We start from the raw sequence: 15,229 nt of genomic DNA, 5'->3' as shown, positions 1-15,229 counted from the left end.
CTGAGTAATGTTCCAAGCACCAAGGCAGGGCAGCTGAGAAACACATTTAACTCAGACTTGGGCAGCTCAGAAACAAATTTTGAGGACCAGGTCTACCACAGGCTGGGTACAGGTTGCTTGGCTTCAAAAATCACCCTGCCTCAGCCGATGGCATGGAGACAAACAGCCTTCTACATGGCAAGAGGAGTCTTGGCCATTCATTCAAAGTGGGTAGACATGAAGCCACTCATTCACTGCTCCAATGCCTGCTCCATAGAGGAAGCCATGGGCAGGCGTGTGGAGTGGGTCCTGCTATATCTGAGATGAGGTCCAAGAGAAGTTCCTTAGTGTTCTGTCCCCTTCTACCAAAGCCAGCTCTAAGGTTTAGCCTGGAGAGCGGTTCTGGTGGGTGGCATAAGTGGTTTGCTACTTACCAGGAGACCACAGGCTTGGGCTCCCCCTGCACTCGGATGCTCATAATGACATCTTGCCCTTCTCTCACTGATTGGTCCATGAGTGAGACCTGAAGGAGAATCCCAAAGCATCAGGGGTGATAGAGCATAGCATTGGCTAGTGAGAGCTGGGGGACCTGGGACAGAGGTCTCTTCCACACCAGTCTGTGACTGTCTCTGGGTAACAAGGGTTAAAGGGGCAAGGTTCCATTAAGTGTGGCCTCAAGAATAAGGAGTGCACAAAGGAAGGGTGTCCACAGAAGGCTGGATACCAGCCTCAGGGGTCTGACCTTGAAGGTTGGGGGTGCCTTGGAGTCAGAGGAATCGCCATCCTGGCTAGGACTGAGCTTCATGGTAGGGGTTCGGGGCCAGGTCTCCTCAGGCTCTGGGAACTCTTCTGGGGGGCTCAGGTACTCCTCATCAGAGGTGATGGGGCTGCTGAAAGGGGATGTGGACCCACCTGGAGGAGAGATAGATGATATCAGGGAGAAAGGATGGAGAGAGATGGCTAGGCGTATTATAGAGAAACGAGGCAGCTCCCGCAGGCCCAGCCCTGACCTCACCTCCTATTGAGGCTCACTGGCTGTATGACCATGCCCAGATACATGCTCTCCCTGAGTCTGATTCCTCCGCTGTCTGCCCTGTCAACTCTGATGATATTCTACAGAGAGCGGCCTGCAGCAAAGGGTTTGGACGGTAGAAGGGCCATGACATGGCCTTGGGGGAGCCCCTGAATTGTACTGAAGCAGCTAATTTATGTACTAGCATGAAGTGGGGCTTCAAACTACCATCCACAAGCTCTAAAGGGGTAGTAGATATCTCTAGGACCCCACAATGGCAGGACCAGAACACTAGTTTTTTAGGTGAGCTGGCGCAGAAAGAACACACACCTCAGACAAGCCCCATCCTGACCTCTGTCCAGGGCCAATGAGGTGGCAGTGTCCAGGCAACCCTTCCCCCTCTCCCTTCTCAGCTTCCCCAGGGGCACCTGTTGGCCCCATAGCTACAGCATGAACCCCAGATTCTCAGGGGAGAGGAAAGCATAGTTAGAATCATCCATAGGAAAGGGTGATTCAGCCTAGGAAAAGAGGAGGGGGACACCTGAATCTGCCTTGGGGGAGGGGTGTCCCCAGGGCCCTGAAGCTCTCCCCTCCAACTGGCCAGGGGCCCAGCCTCGCTGAGCTGGCGCTTATCCGACTGCCAAATACAGACACGAATCTGCCACAGCCCCCTGGCCCCTCCTCCTGTTTCTCCAACCCCAAGCCCCCAGCAGTACTGCACCCCAAACTCACCCTGAGACTTTGCACACGGACCCCGGCCTGTACCTTCCTTAAGCTTCTGCCCTGGCACCAGGCCCTCCTGCCCACGGCCCACTGGCCTTAGCTCCCCAGGGAGCAGGCGTTCAGCCTGCCCAGCCCCACTCACTCGCTGACCCAGTGGAGGCCCCGCACTGAGCCGGCCCTGGGGGAGGGGAAGTGAGCCTAGGAGGGGGAAGGAGGAGGTGGGGGTGGCCAGCGAGAGGCTGGGCAGCAGGCAGGCGCTAGTTGGGAAGGTGGTGCCTGCTGAGACCACAGGGAGCAGCCCCAGGAGCTGCGGCATAGGAACAGGGGGAGGGGCGGAGTCCAGCCCAGCTGAATTTAGCCACTGCTCATTCCAAGCAGCCAGCGTCTGCCTTTCTTCTCATTACAGCTTGGGACACTGACAAGAGCTGAACACTTCCGTAGGGCTTGGACTCCAGGTGTGGGGACCCCAGCCCTCGGGGGGATAGAGGTAGGATGACCCCGCACTGCGGCATTTAGTAGCCTTGCCTGGGCCATAAGTGTAGACTGACCCACCATAAGAAGTGCCAAAAGTAAATGACTCTATGCTACCCCCTGCTTAGCCCAAACCAACAAGACTTGACATGACCAGAACTTAAACCCCACAACCAGCTCTCTCAGACACAGAGAACCAAAGAACTGGCAGGGCATTGGCCCTCCTTTCCAGATTTGTCCCCTGTCAACCAGAGGAAACGGATCACGTGGCTGTTGCCTCCCAGGTCCTGCACTATCCTGCGAATCTGGGAGAGCAGGTGCTTCAGGACACAGCCCTGCATCCGCTCAACCGTGGGCTCTACTGGGCCCTGCCGGTAACTTGCCTTTCACCCATCAGCCCACCAGAGTCCATAACAAGAAAAGTGAGGCCTGCTCCCCATCAACGGTCAGTCCTCGCCGCACCCATTTGCACCCCGCGAGTGGGGAAGGGGCTTGGAAAGAGCGATACAGACAAGGTTGAGCTGTGGCTGCAAGTCCTTCTCCCTCATCCCCTCCCTCCAACCAGGGCCACATTCCCAAGCTATGACCTGTGTTCCCAGCACTACCAGTGAGGACGAGGGGTGGGGAACGAGAGGAGGGCCCGCTTCAGGTTGGCCGTCTCAAGGTTGGGGAGGAGAGAGAAATCAGAACGGCATTTGCCGCTGGAGGCTTGGCTCCCAGCTGACACTGAGATCATAGCCACAACCCAGGGAAGAAGGGGCTCCTCTCCTTCCACGGAGCTTAGATTCCTGGCACCAGGGTCACCTCCAGGCTGGACAGTGCTGAGGCAGCTCCAAGGTTGAGGAAAGGAGGGCGGGGCAAAGAGTTAAGTCTGATTGACAAAGGTCTGTGAGTGCCTCCGAGGCCCCTGGTGGCCACCGGGGGAATAGCACCTAGGTGTTATCCTGCCAATCAGCAGCAAGTCTAGGTCAAGTCTCTTGGTCAGGTTGCTAGCCAGGCTGGAGGGAGAGAGGATCAGGTTCCAGAGGGGTAGAAAGAGTGTTTTCTGCGAAAAGGAAATGGTCTCTGCTACATCATATGCCCAAACTGTGTCACCGAGGAGGTTGATGGAGGATCCTAAGCTCCTATTTGCCACCTGGGCAAAATCACCTTTGAAGCCAGTCGCTACCATTTCAGGCCCGATCCATTTACAAACCCAGATTTTATCGCTGGGGATACACTTACACCAGCAAGGAAATAGGGAGCTGGTTCTCCCGACCCTTCCCATGAAAGGACCACGCCTTTGCCTTTGACCCAGACCTTCATGTGCTGACTATTCACATAGCTGCCCTTTCTACAGTGCTTTCAGGTCAGCCCCAAAGCCCCCAAAGCAGGAGCTCCTCGGGCCAGTGCATGCAGCTGGTTCCAACCGCACACATAGCTTCTGCTCCACCCAGTATCCGGCACACAAATGGCATCACCCAAGGCCCTTTACATCAGGACTGTCAGAGTGATGCTTAAACCGCCCACATCAGCACCACTTGGGGCTGATTTTGAAATACAGATTCTTAAACCTTATCCAGCCTACAGAATTGATTTTTCCGAAGAGAGAAGTCAAAAGCCGGCTTTCTTTTTCAAAAGTGCTCTAGGGATTCTTAGGCACATGAAAGACCCGAGCAAATCCTCATGGTGGAACGGGGTGGGGGATGGGGACCCAAAGAGGTGGGTTTTGCTGAGTCTTACAACACTTGGCCATTCCACTTCAGAGCATAGCTGTAAACCTGGAAGTCTGGTTCGACAGCCCTTGTGTTTCCAATTGCACTAGCTAGCCCGGTCCTTAATCCACACCAGCGATTGTTAGTTTTCTTTTTCTTCCTTTCTTCCTTTTTTCCTTCCTTCCTTCCTTTCTTTCTTTCCTTCCTTCTTTCTTTTCTTTTTTTCTTTTTTTGCTTTGTTTTGGTTTTTAGTTTTGGTTTTCAAGACAGGGCTTCTCTGTGTAACAGTCCTGACTGTCCTGGAACTCACTCTGAGCTTGAACTCAGAGACCCGCCTGCCTCTGCCTCCCGAGGGCTAGGAATAAAGGCGTGCGCCACCACTCACTCCTGTCCATCTTGGCTGGTTGGTTTTCAAAGTTTGCTGGGCTTTGGAACCACCTGGAGAATTCTAGGAACTACAGCCCCCTGGGATCCTCCCCTGTGGTTTCTGATTTGTGGTCTGTCCTGGAGCCTGCAGTCTGTCTGGGTTATCTGTTTTGTAGTGTTGGGAATTGAATTTAGGGCCTTGTGTGTGTGCTATGCCAGCATTCCACTGAGCCCCTTTTCACTGCTCATTTTGAGACGAGGTCTCGTTATGTCGCCCAGGGCGGCCTTGAACTCACTCTGTATCCCTAGCAGGTTATGATCTCAGCCTCCCCAGTAGCTAGGATTACAGGCTTGGGTTGGTAGGTAGGACAAGTCTGCATATCTAGCACATTCCGAAGGGATGCTGTTGTTTCCAAGGACTCAGAGGACCACGCCGCTGTGGTCTCTGCTGCCATCCCAACCTCCCATCTCAGACGGAGTCCTATTACTCGGTGTGTCCTCCCCAGTCTCCATAGGTGCTTTATCCAGGGCTTGAACTTCCTGGACAATGCTTCTCTTATTTCTTCCCCCAGCCTTTCGATCCACATAGCCCCTAATCTGTCTAGCAGGGCCTCCAGGAGTGGCTGCAAAGACCAAGATGTGGAAAGATACAGTAGCTAGAAGACTTTGGCTTGGTAAGGAAGACTGGCCAGAGCAGAATAGTGACAGGAATGGAAACAAAGTGGCAAGGGAGGACCCAATAAAGGCCATAGCTTTGGGAATGGAAACAAAGTGGCAAGGGAGGACCCAATAAAGGCCATAGCTTTGGGAATGGAAACAAAGTGGTAAGGGAGGACCCAATAAAGGCCATAGCTTTGGGAACGAGGGAAGAAGTGATATTTGCTTTAGAGAAATTAAAAAAAATAGCTAAAACCTACACAAGGTAGAAAGTGTAGGCTCAGAAGCCTGTCAATTGTCTGGGAACAGAGGTAGGTGGCAAAATAAGAAAGTGGGGGTGGAGGGAGAGATGGCTCATTGGTTAAGAGCACTGGCTGCTCTTCCAGAGAACCTGGGTTCAATTCCTAGCACCCACATGCAGCTCACAACTGTCTGTAACTCCAGTTCCAGGGGATCTGGCACCCATGACAAAACACCAATTCACATAAAAATAAAAATAAATAAACAAATAAATAAGAAGAAAGGGGCCACGGGACTGGGTGTGGTGGCGCACGCCTTCACTCCCAGCACTGGGGAGGCAGAGGCAGGTGGCTTTCTGGGCATTTGAAGCCAGTCTTGTCTACAGAGTGAATTTCAGGACAGCCAGAGTTGTTACACAGAGACTGGTGGAACAATTTTTTCAGTTGCATTTTTCTTTAGCTTGGAAAATGAGCCAAAATTGGTGAATAAAATGAGAGATAAAAAATAGAAAAAGATAAAGTGAGAGAAAAAAGAAAAGGAAAGGAAAGAAAGGGCTAACAGTGTGAGAGCAGGAATCTCTTGTTACCTCCCAGCACCCTAAGGGACCTGCAACCTCTTTGTCTAGGAAGTGGGGGCCTGCTGAAGGACTGGCCTTTGCCCTAAAGGCCAAAAGGAACTCCATAGAGTTTGTGGGGGAAAGAAGGATAGTTTGGGGATTAACCAGCACTTCCATGAGGCCAGGCCTGCGCCTCTGCCCTCTGTAGGTCCTGCCTTGTGGGATTCTATCCAGGCACTTACTGAGACGGCTGCCACAGTGATGGCCAGTGAACAAGTGAGGGGAAATGAGGGCTGGGCTTGCAGGTGAGACTGTTTCCCCAGAATCCCCTGGGGCGAGAAGAAACACTGCTGAGAGTGTTTCAGGTTTAGTTTAAACACTGGTGAGAATTTCACAGGGTTAGCCTGACTCAGCCAGGTGCGTGCTGAGTTTCTCACATATGACTGGGCTGGATGGGTCAGCTAAGCTGCTTGCATCCACATTAGTCTCCATTCTTGGGACAGGTGGTGGATAGATAAACCCCATGCTGAATAACAGCCTTGGGGAGTCAGACCACCGGTACCCACTGATGCTGACAGGCAGGGGCTGGGAGAGAGGCCTGAGTCTGGCGCTCTGCTTTCTCCAGCGCTGTCCAGATCCCAGTGAAATGGATAACAGGACTGTGGTATTCAGCGAGCTCATCTATCAGTGGCCACTGTCATTGCTAGGGAAGAGCCTGGCACTGTGCAGATGGTCACCTAGGCCCAGACCAGGGAAAGAGGGTAGAGGTTAGTGGCAGTTTTCTCCTGTTCCTTTTGTATTCATGATGTATTCATATTTACTATAGCCTCTTTTTTTTTTAACATGTTAGTGGTGATCTTAAGTATAAGACTAAGATAAGTCACAGTGACGGCTGTCTCCTGGTCCAAATATTGGAGGCCAATTTTCTGTCCCCGCAGAACCTCACCAGTCTTACTGAGTACAGAGCTCATCCATTAAGATCATCCTTACATGACACTTACAACAACAACAAAACCAGGAATGAGGCCAGCTAAGGCAAAGAGTGACGAGGCCGGGGCTGGAGAGATGGCTCAGTGGTTAAGAGCATTGCCTGCTCTTCCAAAGGTCCTGAGTTCAATTCCCAGCAACCACATGGTGGCTCACAACCATCTGTAATGAGGTCTGGTGCTCTCTCCTGGCCTGCAGGCATACACACAGACAGAACATTGTATACATAATAAATAAATATTAAAAAAAAGAGTGAAGAGGCCAAGGTCTTGGCTGGGAAATGCTAGACCTTGGGTTCAAATACATGAGAGGTGCAGGCAATAGAATGGAGAATGGAGCACTCCGAGCCTCCTTCCTCCTGGCCAGCCCTCTAGAGGGCCTCCTGTCATAGCAGAAAGGACCCAAGAGCACCAGGAATCAACAGGACCAGAGCCACAAAGGATGGAGATGGAGAGTCAAGAGAGGAGGTAGGGATACCCCCTCCCCAAATCTGACTACCATAGAGACCTGGGCAATGACCTCCCTCCAAGCTCAGGGAATACCTTAGCTGCAATCTCCTCAGAGTAGCAGAAAAGAAGACCGTACAGCGCAATGGTTAGGGATATTCAGCCACCAGTTGCCCTGGCTTAGCATCCTAACTCCGGAGGCAGAAGCAGTGGCTAAGACTATTAACATGCATAACAAGTGAGATGACATTATACAAACACTGTTCCTAACTGCACCAGCCACACCTCAAGAGCTGGATGCCATGGGAGATTGGTATATTATACCACACTGCACAGTTCAGGCCCAGTTCGCTTCCCTTGCTTTGCAAGGTTCGGGGGTCAGCACTTTGCTGGAGCACCTTGCTAACCCCTAGCCTCAGTTACCTCATCAGTGATATGGGCACAACAACCAAACCTACTTCACAGAGCTGGGTTAAATGTGACTATGTAACCTTCAGCAAGCCCAGTACCTAGGAAGCACTCAGCAAATACCAGAGCGTGGTTGTTTTTACCCAAGACACACACTATTTTGTTACTCAGATAAGTAATTTCCATTACTATATCACATACTATTAATAAAATCCCTAGGCAGATTCCCAGACTGCTGGCCTGGTTCAACCTCTATATAATCATACTGATTTGTTTTTTTCATCTGTAAGATGGGAATAACACACACATGCACACACATTTCCATCTATACATACACACACCTCCATCGATACACACACACACACACACACACACATACAGGATGCAATATAGCCTGAGGTAAGGCACACGAAAAGATCTGCAAAAAGTACATGACACTCTGCAGACAGAAGCAACTATTCAGAGGCAGGGCACCTGGCACCAGGGGGTCCTCAAAAGAGGCTTGTGTGACAGATATGACAGCTATCAGAAGCTTCACTTCAGTTAGGCATTCTCACACTCCAGAGACCTCCTCAGCTTGGGAGTTATTTACTGGGTGAGAGGAACTCAGGGCTCAGACAAGACAGCCCTCACAGTAGTCCCAGTTCCCCGGGCCATGGTTATATTCTCGAGTTGCCTAGATTATAGTTACTATGGTTCCCAACCAAGAATTGACATCTGTGGGTCTTAAAAGCAGGCCCTGATGGGGTGGGCACCCCTGGAATGCACTGGGCATCCAGCCTGGTTTCCAAGGCACTGAGTGTAAGGGTGGGGAGGTAGTAAGAAAGGGCAGCGGCTCAACACAGGTCTCTTTCTATAAGACAGTACCACTTCCCTCCACATAGTCCCTGTACCCCACAGCCAGATACTCTCCCAGCCCCCTTCTTCAGTACCTACAGATGCCTGGTCTGAGACCCCTTCTATTCCCAAATGTCTTTGCCACTGCTGGTTCTGCCTGCTCCAGCGACTCTCTGGGCCCCCTGGCCTCCATCCAGCCACTCTAGACCAAACAGTGCCTTGTAGGGTAAGAAAGTCAGCTTGGTCCATAATCAGTGCTGAGGTTGGACCTGCATGCCAGCCTCTTGGGCCCTGGAGCCAGTCTGACTTAGGGGGGCTACTGCAATGCTTGGTGTAACCTGATGACATAACGAAAGTTTTCTGGGTCCTTGGGATGAAGCAGGCACAGAGATGTGACAAGCTGAGGGCCCCCCAGGGGCTGGAAATAGGGAGGGTCTAGATGATGGTGACTTTGGAAAAACAGGAGTGGGGTCCCCAAGGCACAGACAGCATAAAGAAAGGGGCAGGGAAGGACAAGGCACTTTCCAGATCCTCACGGAAAGCTGGGCTGATGTGCACAACATCACCCTCAGACGCTAACAACTAACATTTGTCTACAGCTTTACAGTTCATAAAGCTCATTCGCACACTGGCTTCCATCCGTGAGGATGGTATAATTATCTCTGGTTTACAAATGAGGGAACTGAAGCTCGGGAGACTCAACGTGGCAAACACAGAACTCCCAGTCAAGTGCTGACAGCTGCCGTGCCCCAAGCTGCTTTCCCAACCTTAAAAGGCTCCCGGATGGCCACCAGCCAGTACTGGGGCACCTCACACCCCACCTCTTGCCAGCTCTCAGTCCAAGCCAGGTATTGACTGGAGCTCTGGAGCTAGGCCTGGGCTCCTAGGAGAGCTGGGAGCTGAGTCAGAAGCCAGATCCCAGAGGTGATGGAAGGGTGGAGGCATGAAGTGGAGGGGTGGGCATGATTCAGCATAGTGGGAGGTGAGGAGAAAGGAGAAAGCCTCAAACGGCTCCAGGGAGGCATGTGGAATGGAGGAAGAAGACCACAAGACGGACATGCCACCAAAGGAACTAACATGGCCCAAATGCCGATACCGGAGCCCACCAAGAACTCCTGAATTGGGAATGCATTGAGGGTTGAAGCTAAAACAATGCATGCATGGTTTCTGAGCTTGTACCTGCAACACTGCATGGAAGAACGGGACAAGACACGGTGTGCCGGCTCCCATCCTCCTCCTGGACCCTGAAGTCTCAATGCAAGCATTCTAGAACACTGGTGTCTGAGCTCTGGCCTCCTAATAGTTTGGATACCCATTGGTAACACCCACCTCTGTGGGTTTCACCAGTACCCTTTCCTGGTTAACACCTTCTTCATCCCCTCCTACTGCCCACCATCAGCATACTGTTAGACCCATAGACACTGGTCTCATCTTGCCTGAACCAGAAAGCTACCCGGCTGAAACCCAAAGGAAGTAGCCTGACACCAAGTGAGGGCCTCTGTAAAAATAGACCAGGCAGGCTCAGAATGGCCATCTCTGAATGGTACTCTCAGCTGCAGCCTCTGTAGGGCCTGGGATCCAACAGGAATGGACACAACCCTTGGGCCCTTGTTTCTTACTTTCTGTTTTCTTCTCGTCCTGGAATGAAATGACCTCAGAAGCCCTTGGTGCCTTTTAAATCCTTTGAACTAAGACATTATTTTTCTTAGAGACTCAAAAACTATTGGCCTTTCCACAGACCCCATTCAGAGAATCGTTTTGGAAAGATAACATTTAAAGGACGTTCAAGGATGAATTTCACCAACTTCATGGACTTTTCTGGATGAGAGTGTCCTTGTCATGAGACTAGGAGCACTTAAGCTGCCTCCTCCAGAGAGTCAGACCCATCGTAAGGAAGGATTGCACACACTGGGAAGCCAAGTGCTTAGGAACAAGTGCACAGACTCTGACCCCACATCCTCACGTTCCTCAGGAGGTGCCACAGCTCACCCCAACCAGGACCCAATCTGGAAGGCTCCCTACCAGGTCTTACGGCCAGTGTGGAAGCACAGCTAGCCTGGCCCAGTTCGTTGGTGGCAGTGGCTGTGTAGCTCCCAGCATCCGCAGCCCGGGCCTCCCTAAGCAGCAGTGTGTGCCTCTCGCCTTCGGATCGGATGAGAAGGCGACCCTCACTGTGCAGTATTGACCCATCCTTTTTCCAGGACACTGTGGGGAAAGAGGAAGAACCAGCTCATCATGGCCACAAAGGGTTCGCTGGGGGAATTCCATTCCTACCCACCACCCTACCACCCGACATGTTTTCCAATGAAAATATATATTTTATAACTTTTAAAATGAGATAGGATGCCATGCAGCCCAGGTTTGCTATGTAGCTGGGATTATGGATGCTCCCCCATCTTTTGCAGGGCTGTAGGTCAAACTTAGAATCTTGTGTGTGCTTGGCAAGCACTCTACCAACCAGGGTACCTCCAGCTTTCCTCCCTCAGGAGAATTCTGAGGAATCTTCCCTCACTCCAGAGGCTCAGGCTGCCTACCCCTGAGCTGGGGAGGTAGGGGGCAACCTTGCCAAATACAGCAGAGTCCAGGCAGCCCCGTGAACTGACAGTTTTCCTCTTCCCCTCCCTGACATAAGAGGATTCCGGGAAACCTACCCTGCTCCCATACCACAGGTTCCCCACCACACCTGCCAGCCTCCAGCCCTCCCCGCAGCTCACCTTGGGGTGGGGGGTTGGCGGTGATGATACACTTAAGTAACACATCATCTCCCGGCGCCACCACCATGTTCTGCAGGGGTATCTCAAACACTGGTGCCTCCAGGGGCTCTTCTCCAGCAGACACATAGGAGTCGTCTGAGGACTCTGCCGAACACAGGAGTGGAGGTAGAGAGAGGAAGGGGACATCAGCCTTGTGGGAGCATCAGGGGACATATGTGGGGAGATGGGATGTTGGTAGTACAGAATCCTAGAAAAGGGCTGGGGAAATGGCTCAGAGATTAAGAGCATTGCCTGCTCTTCCAAAGGTCCTGAGTTCAATTCCCGGCAACCACATGGTGGCTCACAACCATCTGTAATGATTTCTGGTGCCCTCTTCACAGAATATTGTATACATAATAAATAAATTTAAAAAAAAGAAAAAAAACAGAATCCTAGAAAACCAAAACTCAGCATGAGGAGTTTCTGGAAGGCAGAATCTTTAGATAGCAAAGGCCTCTGTCTTGAGTGCCTGAGATAAAGGAAGGGGGAAGCCAGAGCAAAGGTTCTTCATCAGTACAGGGCAACAGAGAGTCTACTTCATTCACAATTGGTGCTGGCTTCTGGAGGGCAGCGGGATGCACCAGGGGCGTCTTCACATGAACCTGCCATTATGTCAGGCCTGGCACTCTGAGGACCACAGACCGTCTAAGCAGCAACGGACAGAGAATAAGCTACCAGTCCCCTATGACCTAAGCAGCAATACTAGGTTCACAGGGAAATGAGGGGTGGGGTGAGGGGGATAGTCAAATGTGTATAAGGCCACAGATTCCAAAGAGGCAGTGGTAGTCAGAGGGCCTACGAAGATCAGTTTTGATTAGGTCCCTTCAGCAAACATCAACACTATACTTAACTGCCCGCTACACACCAAGCGCCAGGAACACAACAGGAAAGAAGATATGGTGCAAGCTTTTGGATACTATACGCACAGATAAAAATCGCTGTTGTGGTTCTCCCTAGGTATCTTCCGAACGTATGCTGGAGGTTGAACTCAGGGCCTTTAGCACACTGGGTAAACACTTTTCCTCTAACCCCTCCCCTGGGGCTTTCTACCTCTACCATTTTATCAGCTAGATAAGAGACTACATAGGTAGCAGAAAGGGCAGTGAGGATCCCAGGTTGGTTGTCTTTTTAGCTATATCACCTTCAGCAAATGAGAGCATCTCTCTGAGCCTCAGCTACGGTATGGGGAAGATAAAGGCCTTGTGCAACTGGTATAGAGGCGGAAATGAAGTAACGTCGCTATGGGCCTACTTGACACATCTGGGACACTGTGGTGGAAACAGTAATGGAGGTGAGGAGGATGAATGGAAGCCTACCGTGTCTAAAGATTTTGAGGGGCCGATCCGGAAATGAAAAATAATTTTGATAGAGAATATTACAAGGCAGTAAGTGCAATAAATAATACGGGTACTGGCAGACCCTGGGATACACTGGGGGAAAGCATCACGGCGTGGGGGAAGGTGAAGGGTGTTTTCCTCTGCTTCTCCAGGTACAGGCCCTGGGTTGCTGTTAGAAATATTCAGGGTTAGGGACAGTAGCATTCTGTTGGTGATGCTGCGCATGATCCATAGGAATCAGTGAGGTAGGATGCAAGGATGAGTCAAAGGAAGCTAGAAGGTGAGTGTGGATCTGACCTTTGTGGCCCCAGCGGGATAGGGACTAGTGTTGGAATGGGTAGTGGGGGGTGCGGTTCGAGAGAGCAAAGGGTTAGGGATGCTTCGGTTTTTCAGTAATTTTAGGCTATCTTTTCCCACAAAGGGAGGGGGGTCATGAAAACTCCTTAGGTTCCAGCCAGCGCCTCCTCCAGTTGCTGGTCCTTGGCCTCACTGCCTTGCAGTTCACTGGACCTTAAAGGACATACAGCAGACACCCGGGCTTCGCTCACATCTCTGCTCTACCGAGCACACTCATTTCCTTCTTAGCAGTAGCAGATTCTAACATGGCACCTTTATCCCAGCCCCTGTGTCAATAATAAAAGCAGCAAATAAAAACTTGCTTCGCCAAGCAGTCTTGCTGTTCCCTTAGCCTGCTCACCCTTGCTGTTCTCTGCCCTTTCTGTGCTCTTACCGAGCTCAGGGGACGTGGGCCTAACACGGCGACCTTTGCCTTGGCTGCGGGTTCCTCTGCGGTCCCAGGGCCCCCAGGGACCATCCTCCTCAGGTCCTCTGCGAAGCCTCTTCTCAGCCTCAGGCCCGGCTCTGTTCTTCTCCAAGGTTTGGGGCAGAACAGCGCCCTCCACACCCGGAGTGGCCCAGGGCAGAAAGCGCACCGCTTGGGCAGGGGGTTCCCGTTTTCGACCAGAGGGCGCTTTTGTCCTGCTTTCTGGGGGATCAGCAGTGCCCGGCGGCACAGGGCTCCTGCTCTCCTGGATGGCTCTGCTCCTGGTTAGGGGAAACTGGTCCCGACGCTTAATCTCCTGCTGCGGGCCTTCCCCTAGTTCAGTCCTGCCCACTGGTCCTCGGCTGCGGGGCCTCCCAGGCTCGTCCCCAGATTTGCCCGCGCTGCTGGGAGGAGGTGGCTGGGTGGCGGCCGGGCTCACCGCCCGTGAAGTCTTGGGTGTAGAGGGCCGGGAGAAGAGTGGGGGCTCGCCGGGCTCTCGGGGAGATGGGGCGCGCTGCAGCGTGGCACGCAGGGACTCGTGCGAACGCACCAGTTCCTCCCGCGACGTAGATCTGCGGATGCGACCCAGCTCCTGGGCAAAGCGGAGCTCGAGGTCCGAGGCTGCGTTGCGCTGTCGCGTGCGCTCATCCAGCGAGGCCGCCTTCTGCTGAAACAGGCGACGCCGCTCTGCCACACTGCCCCGGGGTGACCGCAGCTCCTCCTGCGAGGTCTCTGGTGTGCCCCACGCGGCGCCGCCGTCGGACTTAGGCTGCTCTAACGAGCGGGCCTTGCGTAGGGGCACCCAGGGCCGCAGGGGCGCTGGTGGCGAATCGCTGCGCTCCAGGCTGCGTCGCCGCTCCTCGAAGAATTGCAACTTATCCAGGATGCGGGAGCTGGCGCGCACCAGCCGGGGTGAGCGGCCCAATGCTGACAGGCGACCCGAGGCCTCGCTCAGTGGCGTCTGGGGCCGGGACTCCACAGTGCCCGCCAGCGACGGCCCTGATGACTTAGGCTTTTTCCCTCGCTTCTCTTCGGCGATGGTGTCCTCAGGCAGCGAGGGCTCCTGAGAACGCCGATGGGGCGAAGTGGGAGTAGCTGGGGGCTGGGCACTAGATCCTGGCAGAGCCCTCTTACCCACCCGAGGTGATGGTGGGGGAAGCAACGCAGACTTGGAGGGAGGTGGAAGGGCAGGGCGTGGACGAAGGGCATCACTGGCTGGCTGAGGCTGAAGGTCAGGCTCCTCTCTGCGCAATCCACTCTGAGGAATACTGCTGCAGAACCAAGGCCGAGAGGGGTGGAGGACTCAGGGGGCCTTTCCTCCAAGACCCCTGGCTTGTAAGAGGGATTGGGCAGTGGGGCATGCTGGGCAGGCTTGGGGTGACATGGGCCAGATTTTTCCTGCCCTACCCCCACCCCCACGAGGGCACAGCCAGAGCAGGTGCTGGGGAGAGGCCAGCGGCTCATGCACCAGACCCAGATATTAGCTGGGTCCAAATACAGACTCAGCCTCAGGGGTTCAGGCCAGCCCCCTCCCCCCAGCCCTGAAAGCTGGGACACAGCAGGAACTGAGCAGGAGGGAGAGGAAAAGAAGGAAGCTGAGGACTCAAAGATGAGATGGTGAGAGAAAACACGAAGGGTAGATGGGGAGGGGCTCCTCTCAGGAATGTGCCTCCTACTCATTCCTGCCCCAGGCTGGTCCCCACAGCAGCCCTGCCCAGTCTGGACGGGATACTTGTCCTTCACAGTGGCTCCCAGAAAAGCAACTGCTTTTAGAGGGCAGAGTCCTATCCCAGAGCCATGCCTCTTGATCAATCTCCCCCTAGTGCAGTCCCTGTTTACCCCGCCGGGGAAAAAAATCTGAGTTCTTGGAAACCTGCCTGAGAAGGACAGAAGTTCTCCTTCAAGGGGGCACCCCGAGAATTAGTCCCGCGCAGAAATAACTACCAACTGGGGCAGAACAAAGAGCGTGGGGGCATGGGGAGTTAAGAAGCCTGCACACT

At 53.1% G+C, this 15,229-nt stretch overlaps 1 protein-coding gene across 15 annotated transcripts in view; it reads right to left on the bottom strand.

The window, feature by feature from the left end:
- Positions 1-15,229, bottom strand: part of Speg (striated muscle enriched protein kinase) — a 56,806-nt gene that overhangs the window by 29,794 nt on the left and 11,783 nt on the right. For 13 of the 15 annotated variants that reach the window (XR_012908181.1, XM_075951771.1, XM_075951760.1 and 10 more), the window contains 5 exons: positions 13,197-14,500; positions 11,091-11,234; positions 10,399-10,581; positions 722-891; positions 414-502 (listed from right to left, as the gene is read on the bottom strand). Coding sequence is in view for 14 of the 15 variants with exons in the window: in XM_075951771.1 (XP_075807886.1) it covers positions 414-502; positions 722-891; positions 10,399-10,581; positions 11,091-11,234; positions 13,197-14,500 (1,890 nt within the window). In the remaining variant the exon portion in view is untranslated. Of the gene's footprint in view, positions 1-413; positions 503-721; positions 892-1,723; positions 1,955-10,398; positions 10,582-11,090; positions 11,235-13,196; positions 14,501-15,229 lie in introns of those variants that run through there. The other 2 variants (XM_075951761.1, XM_075951770.1) reach the window with 2 other exon arrangements.

Source organism: Microtus pennsylvanicus, chromosome 17 (genome assembly GCF_037038515.1).
Source record: "Microtus pennsylvanicus isolate mMicPen1 chromosome 17, mMicPen1.hap1, whole genome shotgun sequence".
Classification (NCBI taxonomy): Eukaryota; Metazoa; Chordata; class Mammalia; order Rodentia; family Cricetidae; genus Microtus; species Microtus pennsylvanicus.
This window is presented reverse-complemented; position numbering and strand designations above follow the sequence as displayed.